Genomic DNA, 13,881 nt, shown 5'->3' on the forward strand with positions numbered 1-13,881 from the left:
CCGGGCGGCGAAGACGCGGAGCGTGGGCTGCGGTTGGTACTCAGTGCTGCTGCTTGTCGTGGGCTGTGCCCCGGAGATAAGGACGCGGAGCGTGGAGTACGGTCAACAGACCAAGAAGCTTTCTGGCTGCCAGCCATCGATGAGCCACGGGCGTGGTGCGCTTGTTGAACTTGGAAAGTTCTTGAGCGAGGTCTGAAGACCCACCTCTGATGAGGGAAAGTGACGAGTGTCGACACGTGGTGTCAACAGTCTGGTGAGGGAGGGTGTAACGGGGTTACACGTACCCGTTAGTGTATCGTACACGAATAGTGTGTTTCACACAAATGGTGTGCATACCCAAGTTGGTGTGTGTACACGAGACTTAGGTTGGTGGCCTCACAGCCACCCGTCATGCATATTACTAGGATCCACTATGGTAGATAGTGAGTGTTATACATTTACCCCACTGGCGGCCCTGCCGCGAATAACAACAATAAAAATCAGTTCACGTTTTGAAGTCTAGTGTCTATTAGCCTTATTTAAGGTATTAATAACTCTAGGAGTCTGTAGATCGCATATCTACAGACTGTACTTGGTTCTGGTATAGAACCTAGGTTTACAATCGAACTAAGACTCTGAGAGTCTACGTCTTCCTCTGACGCAAGCTACGGCAGCCCCGCTGCAGCCCGACCTTAATCCAATCGAAAACCTCTGGACAATCATGTCCCGGGATGTTTACCGCAATGGAAGGCAATACGATAGCGTGACCTCTCTGACAAAGGCACTGTACACGGCTTGGGACAACATATCTGCGGAGACTATTTCGACGCTGATCAATTCCATGCCTCGCAGGTGCATCGAAGTCATCGAAAGGAAGGGCAACAAGACCCACTACTAGTTACCATCATTCCTGCACCCATCATCAATATAGGAATTTGTATGGGATGTTGTTCAGTGCTTTCTGTTCGTATATTTTGGCCACCAGCCAAAAGTGGTTTTTTAGTATGTGAGGTACCCAGCAGAAGCTGAAATCCGCAGCGTTAGTCCAAACCAACAAACGCTTACAGTATTCCACAAAACATATCCAACGCGCAGCCTTCAACTCTGGCTAGAAGCCGAGTTATTCGTAAAAGTAGGGGTGTTCGTATACTTTTGGCCAGGAGTGTAGTGTGTTAAAGTTTCGTACACAAATTGGTTAAGTGGCATGAAATTACACTGTGATTTTTGGTTTACTTCACCGCAAAAATTGCTCTGGACTAGCACCACTTTGGACCGGCAAAGGTGTGGCGATCACTTTTGCCATTTTTCCACTTGATTCATTAAAAAAAGTTTAAAATGCAAAAATCGCAGGTGTCCAAGTCTATTTTTTATTATTGTGGAGGGTGCACTTTTACGGCCAATCTCGAGTCGGTGTCAATAGACGTGCAGGAATTTTTGCCCCGGGTGGCCATAGTTTCAGGTACAGTAACTATTGCCACTCGCTTTGACGTGTCAATACACGCGGAGGATTTTTTGCCCACTTTTCGGATTTTGCTGTATTAATTGGCTCGGGAATTCGAAAGTGGGCAACTTATCCTACACTGCAGGATAAGTTGCCCACTTTGCGACGTTCCGAGCCAGTTAAACAGCAGCGTCGAGGATCGGCCTTTCCGAGCCATTATTATTTCAGGAGGACGGAGGTCATGCGTCGACATAATTTATTATAAGCTTTGGAGAGGCTGTGAATAAGGAGAGAATGACCCAGCTGCACGGGACACGCCTGCAGCACGATCGACGCCATCGTCCACGCCCAGCCCAGCCAAGACGAGTCCAAGTCAGGTAAACCCCCTCGGTGGACCCCCATGCGTTTCGTGGTGGAAATGCTGACACGAGGTCTTTGCGTCACGGAAACCCTATCGCTCAAGGACATCGCAAGGATAATGGGGGTCGACCGTCGAGTATTTGGCCGCATGGAGCAGGACATATTGGGTAGACTACAAACTGCAGTTGTAGACTACTGGTTTTCTCGCGACCAAGCTGCACCTCAGAAGCTCATTGATTTGCTCGACGGCGCAGAGACCTCAGTAGATTGATCGCTATGTTCATCTTGTCGCATCCGGAACTGACCGACGCTATCATCCGGGCCTCCCAGTGTGTCACGGTTCGTGTTCTCGTTGATCGGGCACAAGTCACCGAGAAAAGTGCAGCTATGATAAAAAAAAAAACTGGTTGAAAACGGGGTCAACGTATATCACGCAGGCCCCAGACTTTTCATGCACTGGAAGGTAGCGATTATCGATGGAACCGTGTTGACGATGGGAAGCTGCAATTGGAGTGGGGGGGGAATGACGTTGAATTGGGAACATACTGTTGTATTGCGTGGTCCTATTGTTGGAGCACACGCCGTTGAGTTTGACGAACACATGTGGTCTGTTGCCGTGCAAAACAACTGGCAAGTTGAGATAGATAGCCGCGGTAATGTTCATCTGTAGCGTCAAGCGATGGTGACAGCAGTGCCGCAGCGGGTACTCCGAGCTGGCAGTTTGGTTTACAAGGCACGGGCAACTACAGCACGGTCGCGTTCGATGGAGCCCGCCATGCAGAGACGTTTGAGACGCGCACGGCTCAGGCGCACCTTGATTCGATCAAACGTGAGTTCGAGCTGCTCTGGGATGAAGGACGGATTTGGGTTCTTCTGATCGTAAGTGCGCCCGCTGACAGAGTCTCTTTCTGGCACAGTTTTCTCTTGATAGCTAACACGACGGACTTGTGCGTGCTTCTCTACGTTTATTGCTTGCGTGAACAGTGTAACCTCGTGAGCACTAGCTTGCAACTTGCGGTAGACGCGTATCTCTCTCTTGGTGTCGGCGGTAAGAACTTGGGCTCGACGTACATGCTTCAAGAACTAAACGTGACTGTTGTGCAGGCAAAACGCGCGAGTGCGATAGCATGTTCTTCGATGACAACGGCGGGCTGTTCGAGCAGTCACTGCGTCTGGTGATTTCCACTGGGACGTACTTGGTGCCGAACTGGGGCGCACTGTGTGTGTTTTACGTGCTGCCACGCTTCCAGTTCTCCACGGTCTTGGACGTGCCCGGACTCCTGATGGACGACGAGTGCGACGAGGCGGCGTATGAATTGCACTTCTTGCCATTTCGTTTTCTTTAATCTCTAGCCCTAAAAAGCCATTGTCCAGCCATAGACATCTCTCACTTTCGTTCCACAAGACCGGCCCTGAGGCCAACGTTGAGATCTACACAGACAGCGGTTCTTACAACAAACAAACTGCTTTTTGAATGTTTTACTGGGGCCGAAGGCAAGTTCGCTACCGTAGTACTGCCTAGTCAAACTCAAGAATGACCTTGGCGGATGAAGAGGTGCCAGCAATCTTCAAACCATCCAAGATATCCTGGAAAGCGAGGCGGTGGCTAATCAGCGAGGCAATCTCGGCTTTGAGGCGCGGCATGGCTGCCATCACTTCCGGCATCTCGGTTGGGTAGCCTACCGCGGTCGTGATGGTCATTTCACTCGTAAGCATGCGCCCCACGGGAAACTGGAGAGGCTTCATGTGAGCTGCAGTGATCACCATACGAGAATGGAATTTGGCCATTGCAATGACGTCCGATAGGATGTTGGGCGCGCCGGCAGCGTCAATGAAGGCGTCTGTGCCAACACCAAGACGGTTGTAGCTCGGGACCTCACCGTGCAATTTCGCGAGCTCCTCGCGAAGGTCAATTTTGGTAGGATCAAAGGCAGCACGCACGCCAAGAGCGCGAGCTCGCTCCAATCGCTCCTCCGCCAAATCGAGTGCGATCACGTCGGTCACACCGCGATCCACAAGCCACAGAATCATGCCCAGACCAATGGGTCCGCAACCGAAGACGACGACCTTGTCTCCTGCCTTGACATTGGCTCGGTTTACGCCGTGCATGGCGACGGCCAGCGGCTCGCACAGCGCTGCAACCTCAAACGAGATTTCATCAGGAATGGGCAGCACCGATTTACCGAGCTCGGCGTCGCGTACCAGCAGCTCTTGCGTGAAAGCACCTTCAGGACCTCCCGAACCAATGTTGCTTGGTGTCTCCATAGGGTTCACAACTACGCGCATGCCGACCACGATGTCCTCAACTTCACTGCCGACCTCCATGACGACGCCAGCCGCCTCGTGACCGATCGCAGTGACTTTCCCAGGAGGGATTCCACCAATGCGAATGTACAAGAGGTCGGAGCCACAGATGCCGGCCACCTTGAGCTTCACCACAACGTCGCGAGGGCCTGTGGCAGGACGTTCATACGCCTCGAGACGCACGTCTCCCTGGCCGTGGACTTTGACAACTTGAGCCATCGTGAAAGCGGCGAGGAGCGAGGCTTGGTTTTGGTTGAGGTGGTGTGTAGTGCAAGTCGAAATTGCAAGTGAGCTCTTCAATGTGGAACTGCTACATTACGCTAGGAGGTATGATTATCTCCTTTGCGAGGATCCGATGCTTCCTAATGATAAAGCTATCGTTTTGGCCCTTCCGATGAAAGTACCACCTGATGACCCACAAGATTGCCTGCAAAACCAACTCCTCACAGCGAGAGTAAACTTTCGCCAAGCAAAAGGTACTTCAACGTATTCGATAACTTAGTCATAACATGGAAATACGTGTACTTTCGTAAGTTCCATGCATATTGGCATGTGAGTGGATAGACGGATGCACGCAAACCGCGGTGTGAGCGTCAACAAAGATTTCGGGCTACGCTCGTCTTCGCCACGGACTTTACGGCGTGCAGAAGAGTTTCTGGAGAATATTGCGCGTGACGTTCTCTTCGGTGGGTGCTCAATCACTAACGACGGTAGTCAGATCTACATCGGTGCGAGGCAGAAAAAAACACTGCGGGAGGCCGTAGAAAAGCACCCCAGGAGTTACTTCAAAGTAACTTGGTTCAGTCGAAGCTTGAGTATTACATAGTGCTGGCTGCAGCATGAGATTGTGGGCAGAGATCGTAAAGCAAAACATAGATTGCACCCCACCATCGAAACATGACGCTGCAATCCTAATGCTATGCCTGCAACGAATACGAACGCCTTGGTCCCGACAATGTGCTTCTCCAAGAGTGCATTTCAAATTTACGCCACCACGTCTAGCATGGCATGCACTCTGTCGGTCTGCTGCATCGCTGAAACGGGGGACGCTCAAACCTCGCGGCTGCCTCGCCCCACACCGCTGCGTTTTCCCTGCTGGGCTCCGCTCACTGCTGCTCCTGAGCACGGCGCGCGTTCCTGATAATATCCAGCAGACCACCGACGTTCTTCTTGTACAGCTGCAGCTTGGCGTCCATCTCCTTCCACTGCTCGGCGCCGAAGCGGCGCTGCAGCGAGCGCGAGATGGTCACGGTGCGGGCGAGCTGATCGATCTTGGCGTTCACGAGGCCGGCCGTGATGGCGCGCACCACCCACTTCTCCACGTCCTCCTCGTCCACATCCAACGCGGCGGCCACGTCAGCGTACGGGATGTCCTGGAAGCCGGTGGGCAGCGTGCACAGCGTGAAGAGACGCATGGTGTCGGCGACCTCGGCCTCCTGCAGGCCGTTCTCAGTGAAGACGCCGCCCGCGCTCTTCTGGAAGGCTGTGAACTCCTTGAGAGTCTTGGTGGACACAATGTCCAGCAGCTCCAGGAGCTTGGAGCCCTGGAGCGAGGCCTGCACAACCGCGCTAGCGGCCAAGTCCACGCGGGCCAGGAAGCTGGCCACGGGGTTCTGCAACACGATCTGGGCGGCTCGCGCGGCCTGGTCTTTGGCCACCTGTCCCTGCTCAAAGGTCGCGAGGAACTTGTCGAGCACGACCAGCACCTTGAGCTTGTCGCCGCTCTGCTCCAGCACGTCGGCCACGGCCAGCAGCAGCACGCGGCGCTCGTCCACGCTGAGCTTCTGCGTGTCCAGCAGCGTCTCCACCTGCGAGAGGTACGGGGCCACAAGCTCCACGTTGCCGGAGCTCGCAGCCAGCGAGATGACGTCAAGCAGCGCCTGGAGCTGCACCTGGGGCTGCCCCTTGGCCTTGTTGAACAGGCTGGCGGCCACGCGGAGCCGCAGCACGGGGCTGGTCTGCGCTTCGCCCTTCACGACCTGCAGGAGCTGCAGTGCCTGGGCCTGCGGCTCCGGCAGCGCCAGGACAACGTCCCACAGCAGCGCGAAGGCGCCTTCCACGTCCGTCTCGGCTGTGAGCGTCAGCAACTGCGGCAGCTTGGGGCTGACGGCGGCCACGACGGGCGCCCAGTCCTTCTTCTTGATGTCCGCCGACAGGTCCAAGGGCGTGGCGCCCGGCAGCAGCTTGTTGACGTACGCGACGAGGTCCGAGGCCATGGTGACGACTTGGGGATTGGAGTCGCGGGCCAGTCAATATAAACGAGGTATCATGGGGCAGTACTCCTAAGGATGCACACTGTATCCATGATTTCAGTGTATCCATGTTGGTTTTTGTCGGTTGCACTAGCCTAAACGATTGATCGACAAGAAGAGCTAAGGAATGCGGCAAATGGACTAGTAAATTTCCAGCTTGGCGTTCGGGTCCACCGCATACGTGCTCTTGTACTTATCAAAGAGCTGCTGCAATGCCGCCGTATACTGTTCGTGATACTTCTGGACGTCCTCTCGCGTCGGATTCTCGATATGAGGCACTTCCAACGGCTTACCCACGACCGTGATAAGATCGACGTCGGTTCTCGGCAGGTAACAGCAGTTAAGGCGTCCGAAAAATACGACACCAGGCAGCTTGAACTCGTTCAGTTTGAGACGAAGTTTCAGCAAGCTCGGAAACGTGTGATATGCGTATTCCTCACCGAATGTGTACACCGGATGCACCTTGTAGCCGTACTGCAGAGCCATCTTAATGAAGCCGAAGCGCTTCTTGAGGTAGACGCGGTGCTTGCCGCGCTTGTACAGTGTGGCTTCCTCGAACCCGCCAGGGATCAAACTTACGTTCTGCCCTGTGGGCATGACGCGCGCAAAAGTGGCCTTGCCAACGCTTTCAAAGTCCATCCAGTTGAGAACATCACGTAGCATGGGGAACCAAAAGAGGTTCTCAGCGACGAGCCACCGGCAGTCGGCGCGCTTGAAGGTCATGTGATGTGCGCCGTTAATGGCGAACCCGTTGGAGAGCACACCGTGCGGGTGGAAAGCAAACATGGACCGATCGTTCGGCTGGACGAACGGAGACGTGTCGTTTTCTTCGACTGCTTTGATGGCAGCGACCGTCTCGTTCATAAGCTCTTCTCCATTTGTTTGCCCAACTTTGCGCAAGTTCCTTCCGATTTTCTCACGCTCTTCGAACACCGTCACGTTGAGACGGAAGTACGGGTAGTGCAGGAAGATGTAGCGCATCAACCGCCGTATGGACGGCCATTGATGAAGCGAGCTCCGCGTCAAGTAGTGATAGCTCTCGTGCATTGCGACGACACCCAGAAAGAGCTGCACGATAAACGGGAGTGGCGTTGCGTTGGCGTTCATGACGGTGGTCCAGACCCATCGAGCGATGCAGAGGAAGGACATTATCCACATGACGACGAAGAAGCCCAGGCCGACGACCCAGAGGCCGTAGAGAAGCCAGAGCTGAAGATGCCGCAGCACGCGACCTTGCAGCGTGCTCAGCTCCGGCCGCGCATTGTTGTCGGGCCAGGCCGATGTGCGTCCACATGCCGCGTTCTTGAGGGCCCCGATCACTGGCGACATGGCGCCGATTTTCACGAATGACGTCGACCTCGATGCACTGTCCTCGCCAGATGGAGGCAGTGCTTCCTGGCGCGTGCGTGGCTGCACCCCAGTGGATCCTCTCCAGATCTCGGTCACGGCACCCGTTGTATTCACAGAATAGAGACGAGGCCAATGGCGTGGATTTGCGGGCGTTGCTCGTTGATTGCATCGCCCGAGCGGGGGCGATGACGGCAACAACTTCAACCTGCCAACCCCGTCGGCATTTTCACGTTGGAGTCCAAGTCTCCCATGCTGGTGAATATAAGTCTCCTTTGGCGTCAACTCGATCACCACAGATTAGCGGCCATCTTGTGGTCTCCCAATGGAAGCGTGACGGCCTGGGACGGGCGGAGGCGCTCGCGCTTGAAGAGGCAAGCACCGAAGCGCATCAGTTGCGAATCTGCGTCCGAGATGGCATTCACGCCCTACCCGCTTGTTCAGATGGGAGATGCTCTACTGGGGCGGCTCGCACGGGCCTTCGTGCTCGTCGCCGTTTACCTAGCGCCGACGATGACCAAGGGCTTCAGCTGGGACTACAGCGACGAGGAAATGGGTCCGCTAGTACCAGTGAGCCCCGCGTCGGCCTGTGAATCGTACGCTGCCTGGCAATGAATCTGACTCTCCCCGTGTTTGACGTCCAGGAGTGGAGCATCGAGCCAGACACCAACGTCTCTAACTGGAGCGCCCGTCGAGCCGAGTTCGCCTAGGCCTGACGTAGCGTTAGCACAGATAACTTGCCGTCAATGTTGAAGTTGGCCATCCAGTTGTACTTTCCAGTATAATGTCAATTTGCTTTATCCAGCGTCCTGCCACTAAGACGCTCTTCTACGTGGCGAGAATCCAAGCCCCCAGTATTCCATCAACCATGGCCGAACCGGACGACCTCTTTACGCTGAAGAACCAGTTGTGGGTGGGCAACTACCAGAATGCGCTGAGCGAGGGCGCCATGCTCACCCACGTATCTGAGGCGCTGCGCCACGAGCGTGACGTGTACGTGTACCGCGCGCAGCTGGCGCTGGGCAACTTCTCCGTGGTGCTGCAGAACGTGCCGGACACGGGGCACACGCCCATCGCGCTGAGCGCCATGAAGCTATGGGCCACATACCTCAGCGGGCAAGGCGACAAGGAGATGATCGACCTGACTCTCAAGGAGTGGCTAGGCGACCCCACGAGCGGCGAGAACGCGCACCTGCTGCTGATCGCCGGCCAGATCTACGCGCGCGAGGGGAAACTCTCGGACGCGCTGTCCGCCCTCACGCGCGGCGGATCGCTCGAGCACATGCTGTATATCGTCCACCTATACCTTCAGATGGACCGCGTGGACCTGGCCCACAAGACGGTGCTCGAGATGAAGCGCATCGAGGAGGACTCGACGCTCACGCAGCTGGCGCAGGCCTGGACGCTCACGCTACAGGGCGGCGACAAGGCCGACGAGGCCACGCTGCACTTCCAGGAGCTCGCCGATAGGTTCGGCGCCACACCGCTGCTGCTGAACGGTGCGGCCGCCGCCTTCATGGCGCTCCGGAACCACACCGAGGCCGAGCGCCTGCTGCTCGAAGCCGCCCAGAAGGACCCGAGCAACGAGGACACGCTCATCAACCTCATCGCCGTCAGCGCGCACCTGAACAAGCCCACGCACCAATACATTTTGCAGCTGCAGCAGGTGGCGCCGGCCAGTGCCTGGCTCGAAAACTACGTGCTACTGGACCGAGGCTTCTCGGAGATGGCCGCCACCTTTGCGTAGAGTGGTCACGAGAGCTCATGACTTGACACCTGCATATGTACGTGGTAAAACCAATTTGGAAGAGAGCAAACAGCTTCTGCATACGTGCATTCGGTTCGGACGAGTAAATTCCACCTCAAAATGGCGACATCTACCTCCCCACGCGCATTATTGTTTCTGTATTAGTGTGGGGAATGTTGCGTAAAGTGACGCTCCGCGGTGCTGTCGGGCCAACTTCTAACGCGTCAGCTCCTTGTTCATGAATTTTCGCTTGGCGAAGAACATCCACCACTTGCTCTTCTCTCCATTGGGGAAGACCTGGTCCACCAGACGGAACGCGATCGCCTCACGAAGCTGCTTGAAGAACCCGCGAATCATTTCTACCAACGCAAAACGCCACAACCGTGAGCACAAAACATCACTTCACCGCCCCCCAACAACATTCCCCAACCTGCTTCGTTCGCACTCGACGGCGCGCGTACCAGTCCGCCCAGCGGGAATCCCGAGTCGCCGGGGATCGCGAACGCGTCCACCGCCGTCTGCTGCAGGATTCGCGTAGCTGCAAGTCAATATTAGCGTGTTAGAAGATGCAGTCCACTATAGCTGCAACGTTGGACCACCGCACCGTCCGCCTTGGTGGTGCATCGGTCCAACTTCTTGAGGCATAAGTGCACGAAGAGCGTGCCGTAGATGAGCACGCGGTCGGCGCCGCCCTTGATCTCAAAGTTGGTAAACAGCACGTTGGCGCGGAAGAGCGTGAGGATCTCGTCCACGACGTCCTCCTGGTCTTCGGGCGCGGGGGGCGCCGGCCCGCGCGCGCGCGTCTTGATGGGCAAGATGGCGCAGCCGCACGCCTCCTGCGTCTGCAGCTCGTTGAGCGACGAGTGATACGCCGGCATTGTCAGATCGGTCACCTCGAAGAGAAGAGCGAGTATGCGACGCAGAACAGGCTGATCCGGAAGAGTGGTGTAAACGAACATCACATTGGTGTGGAAGACACCGATATATACGTGGGCCACATCATTTTTAGAGCCGTACTATGTTAATAGTAGTAGGTATTAAAATACCTACTTCCGGAAGTGCTACCGTGGCCTTGAAGCAAGTGCTGTTTATACGGCACTTTGTTAATTCCTCGCTCGTCGAGAAATGTGTTCACCAGGGGATTGCGTCGTGGTCCCAGCCGATCCCTTTTGAACTCCCCTGAACGTGGTTGGCAATTATTTACGTACGTGTCGCCAAAGATTATGGCAAGACTTACTCCATGTATTAGCTAAGCTTCCCAATGGAGCGGTGTTAGTGGCTTTAGACTCGTTCCTCGAAGTAGGAGACTTGATACTGTAACTCCCACCATGAAATGGCGAAAACTGGCACACGTCTCTGATCGATCCCGTGGCGCCACGTCAACAGCCATTGAGTTCACAGTGTCAGACGATGTCTGCAAGCAACGTCTGTCATTGTAGACACTAAAGTTGAGTGGAATGGTTCATTTAATGAACCTGTTCGGCTGTGGTCGTTACGAAATGTGCTTCCGAAGAGAGCTTTACTCACACCCGCGACAGTCAACGAGCGCTGCAACCGTTGTTGCAACACCGACTATCAAGTCACAGCGGCTCTTGCAGCGATCTCGTAGGCGTGGCGCCTGGATATTTTAAAAGAGAGTTTCTCGTGTTGGAAGGTCCGTTGGTGAGGCTCAACGGGTGACGAGTGGACTTGTTGTTGGGACTTCCAGGCATGGGCAAAATGCCGGTGCTGGTCGCTATCCCCCGCCTCAGGCTTGAAGTTTGTATGAGTGTGTCGAAGTGGCTGTGTATGTCGACCGCTTCAATGCCCCTCGAGTCTGGCGGCATGTCTCACGCCTGAACCCTCGTCCTCGGGGAACAGATTAGCGAGGCACCCATTCAGCCCAGATGCGGTAACGCAGGCTTATACGCTTGCGTAGGATGTTTCCAGCCTCAGGTCGTATGGGATCCACTGCAGAGCGAGTAATGCCATATGACAGGGCGTCGCGGATCACATCAGCTCTTGTGCACCACACAGCTTAGAAACCCATCTGCAGTGCCGTGCCGCATTGGTCACTTTCGCTTTCTCTGTGCAGGCCCCACTCTCGCTTGGAGTGATTTCAGTGGTCTCTGTTTAATCTCCCGGCAACAGGTCAGCAGGACGGGCGCATTCCCTTCAGGCAACGGACCATGGGCAACATGTACACGCGCGTGCTGAACGTGGCGTCGCTGCGGCCGGGCGACCACGTGTGCATCTGGGACTACAGCCGCTGGCCCATTTCGTACCAGCACCACGGCATTGTTTGGGCCTCGGGCGCGTCGCCCGCCGACGTCCGCGTGTGCCACGTGTGGAGCCCGCTCGAGGGATTTCAGGAGGCGCAAGCGGACTCATGCTTCCGCATCTCGACGCTCGAGGAGTTCCTGGACAATCGCAAGCACAAGCACCTGCGCCTCGTGGAGTACCACACGTCGGGCCTGCGTGAGGTGCTGTCCCGCTGGGGCGAGGTGCACCTGAGCAAGGCCGATCTGCCCGAGGTGGTGCTGGCGCGCTGCAAGTTCCTGCTAGGTCTGGGCAGGGGCGACTTTAACATATTTACGCAGAACTGCGAGCATGCGGCCCACTGGTGTATGACCGGCGAGCAGTGGTGCAAGCAGACGCTCACCAAGGTAAAGGGCCGCGTGCCCTTCGAGAAGCGCCTCGTGAAGGAGGACGTGGACGCGCTCGTGACTGAGGTGGAGGAAATCAAGGCCATCTCACGCTCCGTCGTGCTCAACGTGCTCAAGCTCTCAGGCTCCAAGGTCTTTTTGCGCGTCAGGGGCAACCACTACGCGCAGGTGCAGGCGGACGCAACGGTTGGCATCGTGCCGCAGGGCGACGATCCGACGACGTGCGGCCGCACAGCCTTTCGCCTCGAGTGTTACGCGCGGGGCTACAACAGCATCCGCGTGCGCTTCTTCCACGAAGAGTCAGGTTGCTACATGTTCAGTCGCTCGACGTTCTCGTGCTTCCGCGACTTGCGCATGAAGGAGCCCATGAGCGTGCGAGGCAAGTCGGGCTTGACGTGGGAGTACTCGACGCTGGGCTACCTAAGAAGTATGAACCAGCACAGACGGTACGTGGGCGCGCGTGACGACGGCTTGTTGCTGGACGTGAGCATGCGCGGCGACGCGGCGCGCGTCGAGTTTGTGGCCTGTGACGGACCTGCCGAGGCGTATACGCCGCCGGACATCCACCAGGTTACGCGCACGTACAACCACGAAAAGTCCATCCAGTACACGGAGTCGCAGAGTATGCGAGACTATAAGGCGGCCGAGCTCATCAAGTCGTCGCCCACATCCTCCACCACGACCCCCACGACGGAGCGAGCAGCAGCGGTGGCCGCGTTGCCACCACTGGTTGAATCGGTATGAACGGACAGGTTTCTGAAACTCGTCGTCTACCAAACGAGCTGAACGCGCAGCAGCCTCAGGCAACGCAGTGAGCAGGCAAGCCCGCAGTTTTGGCGTATTGCAATTTGGCTATCAGCGCGATCGCGGCATTATGAATCCATAACAGCTGAAAGGCTCTGACCAGCCTCTTCGACAGGCTTGGACTCAGAGCACAGGTCGACAATGGATTGACGCAGCGCGGCAGGGATCGTCAGCGATTTGTATTTTAATTGAAGAAGTTTTGGAGTGAGCGTCTGGCATAGGCACCAGATTGTATTCAACCGGCCGTGACGCATCCAGCGGAGAAGAAGCTGTTCTCCATAATTTATCAAGAGCCATGGACTGTCTTGTTCTTGCCGATCGGACGCAGATCGCTGCAAGTGGTACGCGAAGGCGTTTCGTTATCCAAGCTGCTCTCGACGCTCAGCATTTTGACTTTTTTTCATAGGAATGAAGTCGAGCAACATATACTTACCTCGAATGCAAGACATGTACTTGAAGTAAACTGCTCTTCTTGGCTTCGTGATGCTGCACTCAGTGAACCCGTCGCAGTTCCCAGGCTTGAAAACCACAAGTACATCAAGTCCGCTATCTTCCTGCGCAGCACTCAGTCCGACACATGCGAATCGACCGTGCATCTTGAATCACCAAGCAGATTCAATTCTCGACGAGGCTCGGACGGGCCTCATCAAATCATGAGCTTCAATGGGGTTGCAACAGACCTCCTGCGCCGCTTTTCCTAACAAATTCGTGAGCAGCAAGCAGTGCAAACTCGCTCAAACTCCAGACCAAGACGCTGCGTCTCGGAGATCACATTTTCCTCTGGGACCGCAGTTACTGGCCGTTCTCCTATCGGCGTCATGGTATGGGTGACACTGCAGAGGACAAGTTTGCCACGTGTGGACACACAATTTGTCATTAGTGAAACAACCCACTTGTTTCGAGTCCTGTGTTGTCTGCGCTAGCAGAAAACATCTCTCATTCGTCTACCGACGTAATAGTCGAGTACGGCGAGTGCGGCGAGTACCGCTGCTACATCGGCCA

At 55.7% G+C, this 13,881-nt stretch overlaps 7 protein-coding genes across 7 annotated transcripts; 3 read left to right on the forward strand and 4 right to left on the reverse strand.

Annotated features, from left to right (window-relative positions):
- Positions 1–3,298: 3,298 nt before the first annotated feature.
- On the reverse strand, positions 3,299–4,303 carry KRP23_4852 ((R,R)-butanediol dehydrogenase; the record flags this gene model as incomplete). Its single annotated transcript, XM_067889858.1, has 1 exon — positions 3,299–4,303. The coding sequence occupies one exon, from the start codon at positions 4,301–4,303 to the stop codon at positions 3,299–3,301; it is 1,005 nt and encodes a 334-aa protein (XP_067746454.1).
- Positions 4,304–5,190: 887 nt separating this feature from the next.
- Positions 5,191–6,300, reverse strand: KRP23_4853 (Eukaryotic translation initiation factor 3 subunit M; the record flags this gene model as incomplete). Its single annotated transcript, XM_067889859.1, has 1 exon — positions 5,191–6,300. The coding sequence occupies one exon, from the start codon at positions 6,298–6,300 to the stop codon at positions 5,191–5,193; it is 1,110 nt and encodes a 369-aa protein (XP_067746455.1).
- A 177-nt stretch (positions 6,301–6,477) lies between these two features.
- Positions 6,478–7,665, reverse strand: KRP23_4854 (Diacylglycerol O-acyltransferase 2; the record flags this gene model as incomplete). Its single annotated transcript, XM_067889860.1, has 1 exon — positions 6,478–7,665. One exon carries the CDS (start codon positions 7,663–7,665, stop codon positions 6,478–6,480), a length of 1,188 nt encoding a protein of 395 aa, XP_067746456.1.
- Positions 7,666–8,097: 432 nt separating this feature from the next.
- On the forward strand, positions 8,098–8,393 carry KRP23_4855 (uncharacterized protein; the record flags this gene model as incomplete). The annotated part of the gene is made up of 2 exons (XM_067889861.1): positions 8,098–8,253; positions 8,328–8,393. 2 exons carry the CDS (start codon positions 8,098–8,100, stop codon positions 8,391–8,393), a joined length of 222 nt encoding a protein of 73 aa, XP_067746457.1.
- A 158-nt stretch (positions 8,394–8,551) lies between these two features.
- KRP23_4856 (Coatomer subunit epsilon-1) lies at positions 8,552–9,430 on the forward strand (the record flags this gene model as incomplete). Its single annotated transcript, XM_067889862.1, has 1 exon — positions 8,552–9,430. The coding sequence occupies one exon, from the start codon at positions 8,552–8,554 to the stop codon at positions 9,428–9,430; it is 879 nt and encodes a 292-aa protein (XP_067746458.1).
- A 216-nt stretch (positions 9,431–9,646) lies between these two features.
- On the reverse strand, positions 9,647–10,308 carry KRP23_4857 (Actin-related protein 2/3 complex subunit 3; the record flags this gene model as incomplete). The annotated part of the gene is made up of 3 exons (XM_067889863.1): positions 9,647–9,789; positions 9,861–9,968; positions 10,035–10,308. 3 exons carry the CDS (start codon positions 10,306–10,308, stop codon positions 9,647–9,649), a joined length of 525 nt encoding a protein of 174 aa, XP_067746459.1.
- A 1,290-nt stretch (positions 10,309–11,598) lies between these two features.
- On the forward strand, positions 11,599–12,819 carry KRP23_4858 (uncharacterized protein; the record flags this gene model as incomplete). Its single annotated transcript, XM_067889864.1, has 1 exon — positions 11,599–12,819. The coding sequence occupies one exon, from the start codon at positions 11,599–11,601 to the stop codon at positions 12,817–12,819; it is 1,221 nt and encodes a 406-aa protein (XP_067746460.1).
- Positions 12,820–13,881: the final 1,062 nt, after the last annotated feature.

Source organism: Phytophthora ramorum (assembly GCF_020800215.1).
Source record: "Phytophthora ramorum isolate Pr-102 chromosome Unknown Phyram_PR-102_s0004, whole genome shotgun sequence".
Classification (NCBI taxonomy): domain Eukaryota; phylum Oomycota; class Peronosporomycetes; order Peronosporales; family Peronosporaceae; genus Phytophthora; species Phytophthora ramorum.